General features: G+C 32.4%; 1 protein-coding gene across 5 annotated transcripts in view; it reads right to left on the bottom strand.

Annotated features, from left to right (window-relative positions):
• The window catches only part of LOC100372291 (TBC1 domain family member 5-like), a 39,209-nt gene extending 24,002 nt beyond the window's left edge, over nucleotides 1-15,207 (bottom strand). For 2 of the 5 annotated variants that reach the window (XM_085495309.1, XM_085495312.1), the window contains exons 1-7: nucleotides 15,045-15,204; nucleotides 9,146-9,350; nucleotides 7,384-7,474; nucleotides 5,088-5,196; nucleotides 3,479-3,640; nucleotides 2,431-2,451; nucleotides 190-360 (exon numbers count right to left, since the gene is read on the bottom strand). In XM_085495309.1, coding sequence (XP_085351435.1) covers nucleotides 190-360; nucleotides 2,431-2,451; nucleotides 3,479-3,640; nucleotides 5,088-5,196; nucleotides 7,384-7,474; nucleotides 9,146-9,254 — 663 coding nt within the window. In that variant the 5' untranslated portion in view covers nucleotides 9,255-9,350; nucleotides 15,045-15,204. Of the gene's footprint in view, nucleotides 1-189; nucleotides 361-2,430; nucleotides 2,452-3,478; nucleotides 3,641-5,087; nucleotides 5,197-7,383; nucleotides 7,475-9,145; nucleotides 9,351-12,919; nucleotides 13,042-15,044 lie in introns of all 5 variants that reach the window. The other 3 variants (XM_085495310.1, XM_085495311.1, XM_085495313.1) reach the window with 3 other exon arrangements.
• Nucleotides 15,208-17,391: the final 2,184 nt, after the last annotated feature.

Below are 17,391 nucleotides of genomic sequence, written 5' to 3'. Positions count from 1 at the left end.
ATGGTATCTTGGTGTTTGACACAAATAACCTGTTTATGGTATGTGCAAGTACCTCGGCATTGAAATCACAAAACTGATCAAAAGATCTGCACTATGGCAGCAAGGGGGCGCTATAGCACCACAGAGGAGTGATGTTTGACAAAAACTCACATAAGACAAAGAATTCACATCTTTTCAATTCACTCTCACCTGTTTGTAGGACAATTCTTCATTTTCCCGTGCATAGCAAAACAGTATATTGACCATCATATCGCGAACTTCTTGCGTTTGAAAAAATTGGATTTCTGGGAAAGTTCTTTTAACATCTTGATTTATAACGTGTCTTAATTCGTTGTCTTGAAAAAATTTGTTCCATGGGCTCTACCGATAACAAGAATAAAAAAGAAATGAAGAATAAGAATACAGACTTGACTAGCAACGTAAACAGTTTTGTTTCTATGGACAAAATAAATAATATTTAAATGATCCAGCATACGGCAAATACAATTTTTGGTTTGTATGTGCTTCTATTGGAGCAAATATGATGATAGAATGATTAATATGAAAATAAGCATAAAGGAAATGATTAGAAGGTCAGCAAATGAAGAATAAACATCCCACATGTATGGGTGACAGTGTTGACAACGCAGACAGCGTGGACAGCAAACAGTTCCATTCACAGAGACAAATAGATTAAAGGACAGTCCAAAAACTTTCAGAAATGTTTTTGTATGAGAAGAGTAAACTAGAGAATTAGGTTAAAGGGTCAGTAGCTATAACCGTTTAGTATTGTTGCATCAAAGTGGTATTAAATAACACAATGAGAAAAAGGTTTGAGTGATTTATTAAAATGAATGAAAATTATAGCATTTGTGACGATTAAGATTTCACAAAATTTTGTTGTAAATCACCTTGGTCAAATTTTCCACTATGCTTTTTTTCTGAAACTGGTCAAAAAAAATGTTTAAAGCATAGTCTCCAGACACTATTTTTGACCCCTTTCACCAAATGATGTGTTTTAAATGACTCATTACAAACTTGTTGGTAGTGATGATGACAGTCTGATGACAACTTCATTTATAACACCAATAATTTATTGAGATGTATAAATATATAAATGAAATAAATATAAATGCAAAATACAGTACAAGTTCATAAATGTTATTCAAATTATTCATCAGGATCATTGGCAAGGCTTGATAACACAACATATGGAAGTACCGGATTCTGTTGTAAATTTGCCAATCCGAAAAATTGCCCGGGCCCTTATTTGGGGTTAAAAATTTCAAAAAATGGATCATCAAATATTTTTGGGGGACTTATAATTTCATTGAAAAATCTACCTCCGCCGACTTTCAATGCCGACAGTTGGACGAGCCAAAACGAAAGAGACTATTGCAGAAGCTAATCTAAAATTTTATACATTTTTCTTGCTGGATTGAAAAGTAGATCGCCTAAAATTTCATTACAATGTCACCCAGCACATCTTTCTCCAAAAAATCACATTAACGAACCTTGTGCGCCAAATACAATTATTTTTTTCATTTTATTAGTAACGAAAGTATATTCTAAAAGAAGTTTCAAATAAAAACGAACACAACTGCATTGCTTAGTAGCAAATGATCATGGTTGTTGATTATTACCGAGTAATGATTATAATAATGTGCAAAAAATAAATTTGTTGAATTGTTATGAAATAAATAAAATAAATAAATTTCAACTTATTTCATTGTAAGCGAATGATTACGATCGCACTATAAATGCTTGATACTGTAGAAATAAATATCCGCCATGTCTTGACCTGGCAGGTCAAATCACTAATTAACCAATGAAAACGATGGATGATGCGAATGTGTTCAAATTACCATAGTTCATTTAAATATGTTAATGTTAATGTTTTCAAAAGATAAACTGAGCATTTAAAGAATAATTCAACATTGTTTACAGTAATAACAGCTCATTGTCAAAACGAAGCTAACCCATTCACGCTAGTCGCAATAAACATCACACTCTTGAATAGGCGTCAATGAGTACGGTGAAACTTTTAGGCATCAGAAAAGATTAAAATAACACCTTAAAAAAAATGCCTGCCGTTTAACGGCCCTGGGCAAATTTATGGCAGAATCCGATATTTTTCCCTTTAAAATATACTAATTTATTTTTGTTTGCAATAATTCATGTTTTTTGGAATATGTTGATAATTTTGGTGAATGCGAGATGTGTAAACATGAAATTAATTTAAATCAATTGAACACACAGAGTGAAATTCAATTACTAGTACATCTACAATTGCAAATAATAAAACTTACAGCTACCGAGACTAAATAATAGAAACAGAACAGGTTTTATAAGTATAAAATCTCAAAACTATATCAGCCTTATCTTAATACTAAATACAATTTTCTATAATTCATCATATAAGTCTAAGATGCCATAAAAATGTGTTCTAACCTTCTTATTGATGCAATCAAGCTATCAGGTGAAATAGGTGAGCAATCAAAACATAAATATGATTAAACTAATGGTTTGATCAAGACACTTGGGGGGGGGGGGGATTTGTTTAGTTTGTTGTGTGCAACTGTTTGAATCAAAAAGGAAATTTTTTTTTATTATTCACAATAGTTACTTATATATTTACTATTATACTCATTAATATGCATTTTTGTAAAAATGATAAAATTGCTATAGGGATTTTATTCACTTTACCCCACCCATATATTATTGTTCATCCCTAAACACAAAGGTCAAAGGTAAAATAGTATGTCAAGCATTTGTCAAGTATCATCCTTTTTATCCTCTACAACAATCTAAGTGTTTCAGATGTCAGAGGTCAATGACACCCAAAATGACGTTAGTCAAGAAATATGCTGAAAAAGAAGCCAATATTGATATTTGTCAAACAATCATGTGACCACTTTTGACCAATAACATTGACTGTCTCATACTTGAGGCATAATAATTAATTTCATTTAGCTAATCTTTTAATAGACTATCTGTTTCAGGAATCTCATTTCATTTCCTCCCCAGGATTCTAAATGGTTCATCCCTAAATGTATGTTAATGCTTCCAGGGCTTAACCTTTTCACCACTAGACTTTATCGCCCAAAATGTTCCGCACTTTTTTTCTTATATACTTCAATATTTCTGGAAGTGAACCCTAAATTTGGAGCCAACAGACAAAATTTTAGTCAATTTTTAGCTTTTATTCAAAAAATTTGGCTGTTTATGACCAAATTTTCTGAAGGACTATTTTGTGAATTTGTGATGAAAAGAAGGAACTGGTGGTGAAAAGGTTAAACTTCAAAGTTGTCAGGGCAACATTTTCAAAGCCATATTTAATAAAATCGCCAAATAATATATGAATAGTAAAATCTGTTTTTTTTTCGAGGGGCACCAAACATAGTGATTGAGGCAATTGCCTTTTGATGCCTTTGTGAAGTGTTTTTAATGCCATACGGTATGCATGCTCTAATGTATCAATGTATGACTGACTATATACCTGTTCATCCAATGACAATGGATGGTGAACTGTAACATCTTGTTTACTTTCGTTACGTGGATTCGTTATGTGTATATCTTTAATATCGCTGTAAATCTGTCGGCTTTCCCGAACTTTTTCGATCCAATCACACTGATCCTCAGGTAAACAATCTAAATACAACTGAAATGAAATTGAAACAAATAAAATATGAGAATGAATACTGTCCGAAATGTTTAGCAATAGTGAACAAGTCATTGAAAATGACACAGTCACCGTTAAATTTTTGAAAGTTCTCTTTGTGCTCGTCATATTAAAGCGGAAGGGTTGTCGCGAGCGTGTCCTTGAAACTTGAGTTCCAAGTGGCGTTTACAACAGATTGTTTATTTACAACAAAACATGTGTTCCGTGTAGTAGTAATATGGCCAAAAATAAAAAACAGCCGTTATTCGGCCATCTTTGATCTGATTATGAAACACACTGATATGTATGATATATGTGCCAAATACGAATGAAAATGGTACATAAATTGTGGAAATATAGTAGTAAGGCCAAAAAGTCAGATGGCTGTTAATCGACCATCCTTGACCAGATTTTGAGACAAATTGTCATGGACATGAATCCTAACATGTATAAAGTACATGTGTGTGCCAAATTTGAATGAAAACTGACAAGATACCACATAAAAAAAAAAAAAAAAAGATGGCTGCCAGTCTGCCATTTTGAGTCGAATTGCTAAACCACTGCATGTGCATATGTCCCACATAAGGTACTAGGCACATGCAAAGAATGAACGGAATCGGTCCACAGGATTCTGAAATATGACACTGGACAGACTGATGCACAGACGGACAGATGGACGGATAGACTCAGGAACTCACAGACGGTCGGGAACATATATTCTAACATGTATGATCTATGTACTAAATTTGAGTGAAAACTGACAAAACATGTCCAAAATAGGACATTTTCAAAAAAAAGATGGCTGCCAGTCGGCCATCTTTGATCCAATTGTGAAATAAATCGTCATGGACATGTATCCTAACATGTATAATCTATGTACCAAGTTTGAATGAAAACGAACAAAGCATGTCCAAAATAAAACATTTTCAAAAAACAAGATGGCTGCCAGTCGGCCATTTTGAATCAAATCGCTAAATCACTGCATGTGCATATGTCCCACATAAAGTACTAAGCACATGCAAAGAATGAACGAAATCGGTCCAAAGGATTCTGAGATATGACTCCGGACGGACGCACAGACGCACGGACAGAGACCGAATTATAAGTCCCCGTTTTCGGACTTCGTCCGAATGGGGACTAATAAGGACAATATTAACCGATTACAATTTTCTTTATTTTAGCTGGAATTAATTTTCGCTGTAAAGACTTTGCTGTATATTTTCACAGATTTTTGATGAATTAAATGTAAAATATATGAAAAAATTTGCTAGATTTTATTTCCACTGAATTATCCTTTCAGTCTATTACAGTATTACATTTATGTGTCCTAGCAGCTTTTACCAATTTTAAAATACGGAAAATTTATTGCATTAATGTTAATCACTGTCATGTGACTTGAATTCACCAATCAGGAGCAATAAAATAAGTAACAAAGCATAATACTTACTCTCCAACATACACTTCTAAATCTACTACTTCTCAAGTTTCCATTAAATCCTTGCTTTTTGATCACTGACATGTAGTTATGGCAACCGAATAATCGCTGCCATTCTTCACTGCAATGAATAACAAACAAAAATTAATATATACATGAAATTCAAGCAAAAATACAACATCCCAGTTTTATTAAAAAACACCTTTCTCACTACCGGTACATTTATATTCTTTTTAAACATAGATATAGTTCTATTTACTTTATGAGTAGGTATAGATCAAAATCATGCATTTTGTTTCACATATCATAAGTATAGTATAGTATTGGTTCAGTAAGAGTTACCATAGTCTTGATTGTAATTAACTAACACCACCTCTGGACATGGTAACCATACCCTAGGATCTGCTACTACAAAACTTTGACAATAAACCGACAAAGATGTAATTTTCAAAATAAATTAGAATTGTTGTTCTGTTTACAAATTTTTCGCTGAACTCAATTTAAATTGATAAATCAGGTTTCAGCTCAGATATATTAAATGTCACCATGTACTGTGAATCCAATTACTTGATCAATGGTTTCAGTGAAATCAATTACATGTATATGATTGCCAGACAGAATTGCACCAACACCCTTTACTAATACCAGTAAATGTTCATTTTTCACAAAACACTGGACGGTAAATCTGCCAGCTTTCCAAAAATCAAAAGAGGGTAATACATGTATAAAAAAAACATAAATCAAAGTTAAATTATTCAAAGTACCAAATTAACATATTATAACATATTTAAATATACAAATTTGCATATTATATTATTTAATTTTTTACTTTTCTCAAGTGATTGTTGGTGGCGGTGCTGATCACTAAAGATCTCAAACTAATGTTCATACGTTTTTTTCAGAAATATTCTCCATTAACATGATATTTATACATGATGCGATTGATGCCGAAATTTGTCAGAATGCCAGTGATTTGGCAGGTATACTTTTAGCATATTTTGCTCATTGCATAAATGAGTGACGGTTTCATTAAAGTTCCAACAATCTTATTCTGAGTTTAAGTATTTAGCCATAGCCTCAACATTATACCTTGGCAGATTCCCTCAAGATAAACCTGTATTCGCTGCACGATGAAATCAAACATAACAATGGTGCACGCTTTGGGGCATTTTATTTCATAGGGTGATCAACTTTATGATTTGTAAACTTAGTGTACGTATTCAATAACTATTCGTCATTTTTCATGAGTGATTTTCACTAAATTTAACTCCCCATTCCTACCTCCAATAATCAAGTTCCGAAAAATTTGACAAATCATGACAGGCAACTTTGGTGAAAAAATTAAAAACTGGCATTAGGTATCACCCCCCCCCCCCCCCCCCCAGTTATTTTATCAGCATTTGAGGAAACTATTTATCTGAACTTCGGCCTAACTTGGATCGTAATTCTTTTGAGTTCAATATAAATGGACGTAGTAAAATCCTGACAATGTTCAAATAACATTTGACCATTTTCAAAATGCATTAGTGCATAAGTAGTAAAGTCACTCATCTTTCACTCGGGTGTCACTGGATTATTTTTACACTTTTCTAAATACCATTAATTTTTTGATTTAATAGGTCAAAATATGATCATTATGTAGATAAATCATATAAATTTACATCAATATTGCTCTCAACTCTTTCAATGCCATGAAATTCCTAACAAAAATTGGAAGCCACATTTTGTTCATTTTTATGTATTTTTCTCTGGTTTTTGCGGTAATTTTGGGCCAAATGAACATAATTTTATATTAGTTACAGGTCTTGATCAAAAATTTTTGAAAATATACGGGAAAAAATGATACAGGTTCAATTTTGAGAAAGATGACAACAGTTCAACTTTGACGTTCAATTGGTCAACATGCAGAAAAAAACGGTTCAGCATCTTCAGAAAAATAGTCAATCTGAATTTGAGTACACAAATTACCACAATATCACTAATTTTGATAATTATATCTTGTAGCCACTTGGGTATAAAGTAATTCATATCGCCCTCGGTCCTGGTCAATATGTATATATTATTGTCCTGCTGTGACTGTATTCATATGAAGATTTATCAATGTACGGCCGCGTAAATTTTACACATATTTTAAGCCGTATACTAAAATAGGTTAGTGTGTAAGGTAAAATGTCACAACGACATTGGGGTCAAAAGAAGCAATATTTTAAAAGAATAATTTTTATATCATATAAATAAATAAATAAAAAAATAAATAAAAAAATGATGAATTTTGTAAATAATTACATGTAATATGAAGCTCACTCACCAGTATGATGTAAATGTGCTATGTTTTGTTTCTTTGAAATAATTGTCAACATCACAGTCTGACAGATCCTCTTCTAACGGATGGGAGATAGCTGAAAACATACTCAAAGTTAGGCAGAAATAGTAAAGTTAGGCGAGTGAGTGGAGCTAGGCAAGAGACAACAAAACTAAGCAATATGAAAGAGTAACAATCTCACTGAGTCCCATCATAAGGGATGATTTGATGACATTATACATCCATGGAACAGGAGAAAAATGGCTGACAGCAAAACGATACGTCAAAGAAAAGCGGATTATCATTTTATTTATAGTACTATCCAGAAGCTGGTCAATTGAATTGGATACCAGTTGATTCTGACTCCCGGTAAAATAATGTACCTTTTTAGGGATAGTTATCCAAGCGTACTGGTAAATAATGGCTATGAACATGATGCCAAGAATAATACGAAAATTGGAATTTAATAATTATTATTTGTTATTTCATTAAGAAAAAATGTAAGTGTCAAATCCTAAGCTTTGTGTACACCTTATTTTAACAATAGTACTACAGTTGTCAAACACAATTTTTTGACAACGATTTTTGACGAACTGTTGAATCAAGACTACAAAGTTATGTCACAATCAATTAGAAAAATGATACAAAAATGACATTTTCTGATGTTTTTTTCCCACACTACAATTTCGCAAATCAATGATTAGTCCCACTGTTGACCAATCTGCAGAAGATACATTCAAATTTAGGGTGATGTCAAATTTACGTTGATGTCAACAAATTTACGTTGATGTCAACAAATTTATGTTGATGTCAACAAATTTACGTTTATGTCAACAAATTTACGTTGATGTCAACAAATTTATGTTGATGTCAACAAATTTACGTTGATGTCAACAACAAATTTATGTTGATGTTGACAATGAATTTATTTTTTCATAAATTTTTCTAAATAACAGAAGTGTGTCTCAGGTCAAAATGGTTGGGTACGTGATAATTGCAATTTCTCGTTTATGAGCACTTCCTACTGGCAATAATTTCTCAAAGATGTCGGTGGTTGTGCAAGCACAAAATTGTGACTTTTCTCAACGAGTTCCATCAACAATACGAGCTAAGCTGAATATGATTATCAAAAACACATTACAGCAATGCTGCCATCAATCACCTTATCGGTTACAATAATCAATAACATGATGTAACATGTGTAGCATAATTCCTACTAACTAAACGTATTAAACAAAATTCTGGTAGCATTGTGGTTGTTGCATAAGACCCATGACAACAAAACAAAGTCACAAATGGTATACTGTACTATTTTCGCTGATAAGTAAAATCCTCTAAATTAAATCTGCATGAATATGTAAAATAACAATAAAAGTCATTGTTTTATTGACAAATTCGTAAAAGTAAAACAAAGTGAATATACTCAAAATAGTGAAATTGAATTTCAGTGAAAAATAAATGCTTCACAGTATCAAATTCCCATAATGCCATTATGATAGGAAGGTATCCACACAGCAATGTCACATTCCCAAACAGAGAGGATGTTTTTTTTGTTTTGTTTTTTATATTTATATAAATCTTCAGTATTAATGCAATTTTTACATAAAAATGAAATTTATAATGAATATTCAATATGAGAAACTAATGTTTGACACAAAAAACAAAAAATTAAAAAAAACTAACGCAATTAAGAGAAAATTTAAAGACACCAACATTTTGTGGGAAAGAACATGATGAAGGCAAAAACAGACAATTTCAAATTACCTACCTGCTTGCTGATTTATATCTGATTCATTTTTCTTTTCATTTCCACGCCCAAACTTCTCTAAAGTATCTAAAATATCATCTTTGATCGAAGTGCCTGTGTTTTTACTCATAATGAGGTCATGTGACGTGATCAGAGATCTATTGCTAGTCTGCAGTGAAATATCAAAGGAAGCATCGTCTAAACAATCCCGGAAGCAGTTGTATATCTACGGAAACAAGGAAAAAATATTTCCAATTATATGATGCATTCATTCAATCACCATTGTCATTGTAGCGTGAAATTCTACACAAAATAGTATGTGTAAAATACAAGATTTGTTCTGCGGAGTAGTCAATGCATTATCCAATCAGAAAATTCAGTGTGATTGGTCACTCATGGCTCAAGCAATTCACAATTGAAATAAAGTCAGCTGTACAAGGATTTGTGAAAAGACATGCAGCCATTATTTTAAGAGAAACTGTTACCGTGGTAATTTGCAGGGATTAGTCTAGGTATGAATTTCAGAAAAATCACAGAATGTTATTATTAGAAAATCATTAAACAAAAATTATGAGATTATTTTAAATAATGATTTGATCTGTCTGGTGACCTCATAAAAGTACATTATGGCATGACCTTTAAAATACGAGGTGAAGTCATATTAGATCTTAATCGGTTCTTAGAAAATCTCTTGAGGGAAAATCTTGATTGAAGAAAGAGCAGAACTATTGTGCAATATTCGCTTTGTTTCATTTATAAATAATGGAGCTATTATACAAACTTCTGTTAACCAAGGCAGTTTAAGTCAAATCCAAATTCTGCAATACTGAGCATGTTACTGCACATATAAGCAATGCATTGTGGGAGATAACTAACAACAGTAAATGACTATTATCACACTAGAAAAATAAAATTCATATCAATAATCATATAACACTTTTTCAACCCTCATCATCGAGTGAAATTTCAAGATCTGAAGAAATAATTTCACCATGAAACCAGTGCAATAATGACAATTTTACCAATTTCCGACAATTACCAAATTTTTTCTAGACACCACACTATTTTATTTATTTTTGGTATCCTGGTGGGATAATAATGAAATAATGGAGAAGATGATATATAATCTTCAGTTAGGATAAAAATGAAAATTTGACAACCATAAACAATGCAAGTGGATTTCTGTTTTAAATTGGACATCATAAATACAAATGTATTGACAAGTTTGCTAATTGTGTTTTGCATTAGATTTCATATGGTGATTGTCTTCATCCTTGAACAAAATACAAACAGCATACACAGCCATTGCTTGGTGGGACAGAAGATTGAAAAAAAAAACAGTCTTCATGAATATGCCCAAAAGTGAAGACCCATAAAACAGTGTTGTTACAGAAAATATTAGTGTGATAATTGTGCTTGGAAAGAATTAAGACATTAGTTATTTTAAAAAGTATTAAAATTTACAAACATGATAAAAAGTGAGAAAGGCTGAACATGCTATTTTATTTAAATTAATAAGTTTATACGCAATTCAGAAACAAACAAAAAAATTGTGAAAACAAACTTGTAACAACTGCTATATTCATCAAGTGGGAAATATAAAAATTATATTGCATAGTTCAATCACATACACTGATGTAGACACCTGATAAGTGAAGTAACAGTCCAATCACATACACTGATGTAGACACCTGATAAGTGAAGTAACAGTCCAATCAGACACTGAGGCAGACACCTGGTAAGTGAAGTGACAGTCCAATCACAGACACTGATGCAGGTACCTGGTAAGTGAAGCGACAGTCCAATCACATACACTGAGGCAGACCCCTGATAAGTGAAGTAACAGTCCAATCACATACACTGATGCAAACACCTGGTAGGTGAAGTAACAGTCCAATCACATACACTGATGCAAACACCTGGTAAGTGAAGCGACAGTCCAATCACATACACTGAGGCAGACACCTGGTAGGTGAAGCGACAGTCAAATCAGATACACTGATGCAAACACCTGGTAAGTGAAGAGACAGTGCAATTACACACACTGAGACAGACACCTGGTAGGTGGCACACAAAAACCTTTGTAGTCAACAGAGACAATACCTAACATGTGAAATGCATACAATATTCCACATCAACTATGTATATACTCAGGACAGATCAGACATAACCTGATAAGGACAGGTGAACATGATAGGACAGGATCAGACATAACATGACAGACAAATTGTTGAATTGGTATCATAGTTCAACATTCACAGATTCAGTAATACCAAACAATTGACTATTGTCGACTAATGAAGCTTAAAATTTACTAATTTAAATAACCTGGAGGGTATATTTCCCATTATATAAAAAAAAACACTCATTTACTTTTTCATTACATTTTAATACTGTTATAACAGAATTTCATTTGTTTTGAAACTTCACACCTAATCTCATGTTCTGTCTGAAATAATTTACCTTTAACGCTGTATTAATTTACGAATATTGTATTTCCAAAAAATGCAATCAAACCAGTTCTTGCTATTAATATTATTCTATCAGAAGAATAACATTGTTCTGGCCCTGGGTCTTTTTAAAATACCTCGAGGGCGTTTCCGTGACCTACTAGTGTTTATAACATAATCTAACCATATTGAAGGTTGACTATTAGAAACTCAAGCAGGTAGATATTTTTTTGAAATCTATAGAGAAAATTTGTAAATCAGAGAAAAACAATTATTTGATCAAAATGCTCAAAACTCAGTGAAATACTATTTAGTGTTCCCTTTATCTCCTCCCCCAGATTTTCTAATGGTCCATCCCTCAGATCTATTTATAGCCTGGTACACAACCAGCAACAAAATCTTCAGCCAAATTTCAGCTAAAACCTGTTTTTGTAAAGGTATGACAATCTGAATGAATGTTTTTTATTTACCAAAACCATATACTTAAACATATATTTGTAATTTATGATATATATTTACAGAATAATTAAAAACAGGGATTTTGGTGAGAGGCACAGAAATAGTTTGTGTTGAATTACACCAGATGGTCATGATACTAATAGAGTGAATATAGTTTCCATTTTTGTATATCGGCTTCCGAGAAAACAGTAGGTCTGAAAGTTTGGATGGCACATTCCTATTTTTGGTAACCCCCCCCCCCTCTGGTGAGCATCAAAATCACTGCCATATCAGAAACACATCTTTAATAGATGAATTGGCAAACCTAAAATACTATACATCTCTTTGAAGTAAATGTATTTTTTCACAGAAAAAAATTCAAAGAGAAAATATCCTGCGTATTTGCAGAAGAAGGGAAAAAATGTGAAGAGAATTTACCAAAAATGATCAATGATTTTTTGAGGTGTTTTGAATGTCAGCTTTATTTAAGTGTGATGTTATTATTTCAATGTAACATGATTTTATTCTCACAGAACAATTTGGTTTAAAGAAAAATCTGGTTACGCAAAGGTTACTGCAGGGTGCAGAGTATATATCCATCAAATTATTCTTATTTAAATTATTTTGCTAAATTGACAATATCACATTGTAGCATTGCTCAATCAAAGTATTGTAAACCACTTTAATTTTGTCAAGAGCCAAAAACGTGAAATTTTGTCTACATGATAGTGACTTGCGTGAAAATTAAAATCCTGCAATTGCGACAATTTCTAGCAGCGAAAATTAAACAGTTTACAATAAACTGGCACAGTACGCAATGCCTAACACACATTCTATGAAACAATTTATATAAAACAAAATAAGGAAAACATATTTTACAAACAATGTAGCAAATAAGAGTAATCACCTGACATGCGTAAAGCCATCACCATGGTAACAGAAGAATGAAAGTCAAAATACCAGAATTACAAAGCAAGCAGAATGAAGTTTGACTACATACAAACATCATAGACAGCAACTACTCATTCTCTATCCAGGTGAGAGAACAAAGGAGAAAAAAAAAAACATTAGAACAACAGCTTGTTATTTGTTAGTTTGACATTTCCGTTGATTGATGATTTACTGGCGACTCCATGTCAAAATGTTTCATAATTTTCCCCGCCTTGCAAAATTGGCATAAAATTGAAGCGGTTTACAGTATAAAGTACATAACTGTGAACTCTGGGCCAAGACAAATTTTTCAGAATTTCGTAAATCTATGAAATTTGTCAAATTATTGAGCAGTGGAAATTTCTCTGAGCTTCTAAAGCCATGAAAACCTCACTTTCTTAAAATGTTGTCCTCACAATAGGAATTAAATTTATATCATGAACATTTCAAGAAATGAATGTTAAGCAGTTTACAGTATTTTGCCGAATGTACAACAATTATAATGAAGTAGTTGTCAATTTGTAGCGAATTAGCATATTACAACCACTACATTTTTGACATTTTCTCTGCTTGTATTGTTTGTAAGATTTTTATTAAAATATGTCAGTCAGAAAATAAGTGTTTGGACAACAAATAAGCATCAAATCCAGGCTGTTGGAAATTGCGTTATTGGTCGATCAAAAATCAAAGATACACCTTTAACTGTAAATTGTATTTCTTGTATACTGGATCATTAAAATATTACTTATACACCTCTTGTTTTTTTTACACAAGTGCATGCACTACTGAGAGAGCAAATACCATATTTGTTTTATTAGAAACACATATTATATTAACCATAGATACACCTCTGCTATTTATGTAAATGCATGTGCTACTCATAGAGCAAATATGGTATTGCATAGAAAAATACATAAATAGTACAAAATTGGCAGTTGATATAGTAATTTAACATTACAATACAAATAATTTCCATTATTCATTATTAATAACACATCAATGAATATTAATAAATAACACCAAACGACTATATCTACTCATCGTTATGAAAACAAAATCAGGAAATGTATAATGAAGATTGGAAATTATCATAAAGCGTTATATTGATTGTGTCTGTAAATAACAAAAGATAACATCTCTGTTAGATCTTGTGATAAATATATAGATATTGTGAACTGAATCATGTCAGATTCTGAATTACAGTCATTCAATAGTGAGTGAATAATATTTACCATATTGGTATATTCAAATCACTTCGAATATGAAGATTATTTCCAAATCAGGAGATATTCACCTTATTTTTGACAAATCTCTCAGTAAATTTTCTAGGTGTGAACAAATTAGGTTAAAATATCAGGAGAACATCTCACTTTTACCCTTTCATCCTCCAAGTATGCAAACAAATCCATGGTGAATTATGTTCAAGCATTGGTTCCCCAGTTGGGCTGTTCCAACTTCACACAGTTCTTTGGTTGACATCAATTGCCTCAGTATCTAGAAATTGTCTCCTGATTGAAGACTAACAATTGTCTCCAAAAATCTCTTTTTTGGGGAAACAGTGCCTTGCTGATAGAGGGGGTGGGGACAAGTCAGCGGATTATATTCGACTTATTTTGATTCAAAGTATGTTAACTAGTCTGAAAATACATTTTTATCTTAATTTTTTTTTTCAAGCTTCACTTATGATATTTTTCTCTCGCTAATTGACTTGCTATTTTTAAACACTAACCGATGAGCTGCAATGCTATACAATTACAAAATACAGTCTACGCAAGACTTCCAAAATGACGTCATTTTTGTTGTTTTTGATCGTTAGGTAGTGCGCGAATGACGTCAATTGCGTATTTGGTTGAATATTTCGCAGTAATTCGAGCAGTGGTTGTGTAATTAATGTAAATAACATTAAATGTTACAAATTCGTCCTACTTGTGAAAGCTAAATCTCGATTTGTCCTAATCCATTTCAAAAGATAACGGTTGGGTTGGTAGTGTGAAAATCACTAAATCGGGGAGAAATGGTGAATTATTAAAATTGTACATTGTAAAATAAATATATGGAGAGTGTAAAATTGTTTAATACGCTCAGAATAACTCCAAACATACCTCAGAATTTGGTTGACCGAGCGATGTTATCAGTGGGTTGGACAGAAGAGAAGATGGCTGCCGGTCATGTGACTGAGGTCACCTGATTATTCAAAAAAGTTCACAGAATCGATTGCCTCGCTGCCAATGAGAAGGACTCACGCATTTCCCAATTAACACTCATACATTCAACCATGGAGCTTTAAGTTCCCTTTCTAGCTCCATGATTCAACACACGGTTTCAGTTACATGCAGTTTCGGATTATTTTTTCCTGTGATATGTGACGTTTCTAAAGTCACAAACTTCCGGAGTAAAATGAAAATAGGATATGACGTCATATTAGTTATAATAATAATAATAATAATAATAATAGTTTATTACGCAACTGAAATCTGCTGTAGATACAGTAAGGTAAAAATAGTATAAAATAAAATAAAAGAAATACAACTAAAAATTAAAAGGTCTAATAACTACGAATAAATAAAAAAAAATGAAAATACAGTAAAAGGCCAATATAAAGGTTCCAGGCCGGGGGTTTACACAGGCCGTGCTTTGTATATGGTATTTCATAATTTTTAAGAACATTGCGTCTTTGTTCTCTTCACTGGAGGTAATTTAACAATGGCTATGGTCCTTTACATGTAATTATTTGCATTATTTCATGTATGCCCCGTTTTAATTGGGGAATTGTTATATGTTTACAATCAGGTTATTCGTGTCATAAATAAAAACGTATTTATTAGTAATTTAATTCGCTCAAATTCAAATATGTAATTATCATTCGCTCAAGAGCTCACGAACATTTTCTACACATCAGACTAACACTATTATTAGGTTAATTACTAATAATACTAATAATATATCGTTTGGATATATTCATTAAAAATCCGTCAATTTATAAAATAATACCAACCGCATTCAAAATACCAAAAATGTTTGTCTTAAAGAAGTTTCTTTAGTTAATAAAAGCCTAAAAACCAAGTGGTATTTGGAAATTACAGACTTGTTGAAGAATATTAAACAGGAATGTTTAATTAATAAAAGCGATAAATTAACTTCAGCAAAAATAAATGTCATCAAGTCCAACCTCAAACATAAGTTTACGTCCCATTGGAAAGAAGAAATCCACAGTGATATTATTAAACAGTCTGAGGGAAAAACAAACTCAGAACTTACAGAACATTTAAATTCAATTCAAACATTTGCCAAAAGGACGGGATTTCTTTTTATTTTAAATGTTTTGTTTTGCTAATTACAGATAATCGGTAATCTAAACGGTGAATATACTAGTCAAGTTTCGTCCAACAGTCGTAAATATTGTGCGTATAAAACCCCCTTTCACCTGTTTACAGTTAAGTTATTGGTTATTACGTGTAGCATTTCGTTTCGTTTCTTCAGTTACAATAAGCCACGATAAAGTCATAGTACCATTACTGGATTGGTTCTTACAGACTCAGTATTTTTACAGTGATAACAAATTATTTTACGTTTTTCCAACATTTAGAAATCGTTTTTCGTTGGTTGAATTCCTAAGAAGACGCTTTTATTGGTAAAAACCATTTGGTAACGTTTATTTATTTATACGTTTCGTTGCAACCCTTTTTAATCAGCAGCTCATAGGTTACAAATCAAATGCGGCATTAGATAATAAATTAAACATAAAATCTTTGAGTGAAGGAAAAATGCAAAAGAAGAAATTGGATCAAATTATAGATAACGGAATTAAGAAAAAGTCCATTAAACATGCTTGGAGGTTAAGCCTGGAGCAACAGACAGGAATTACACCAGCGCCCTCATCGATGTATGCACGAGTATCAAGTTCATTTCTTTCCGGCGTTGCATTTATCTTTATTACAAAATTGTGCAATAGCCGTGGAAGTCAAAAGGGGAATTATGTGTGTACATGTGTAATTATTAGAATTTAATTACTCGAATGAAAGAGGTCATTTTTGAATTATCTCTTAGTCTTCAGAGTTTATGCTAAAACACAGAAGGGGTCGTCACCTGACAAGTGTTTGTAAACAACGACACGCTATGGCCGTCAACCGCCGTAGGTGACGACTTCCCCGCTTTAAAGGGCGTTGGTCGTCGCGCCACGCATGCGCGAGATATGGAACTCGTTTGAACAAAGATGGTGACTTTGACTGTTGTGCAGATCAACGAATACAAACTGAGACCTTACTAAGATTCAACTACTCAGTATGTTATTTCCATGGTAATTGGAAGGTATTGAAGGAGTCACCAGCGGTATTAATTAGTGCGTGTTGTACCCAGGTCAAATCTCGTATTCGTGATTTCCATTAGAAGAGCACATTGGAATTTGGGAAAACCAATGTTTATCAACACAAATGTCGCACATGCGCAGCG

The sequence above is a fragment of the Saccoglossus kowalevskii genome, chromosome 21 (genome assembly GCF_978046115.1).
Source record: "Saccoglossus kowalevskii chromosome 21, keSacKowa6.1, whole genome shotgun sequence".
Taxonomy (NCBI): Eukaryota; Metazoa; Hemichordata; class Enteropneusta; family Harrimaniidae; genus Saccoglossus; species Saccoglossus kowalevskii.
This window is presented reverse-complemented; position numbering and strand designations above follow the sequence as displayed.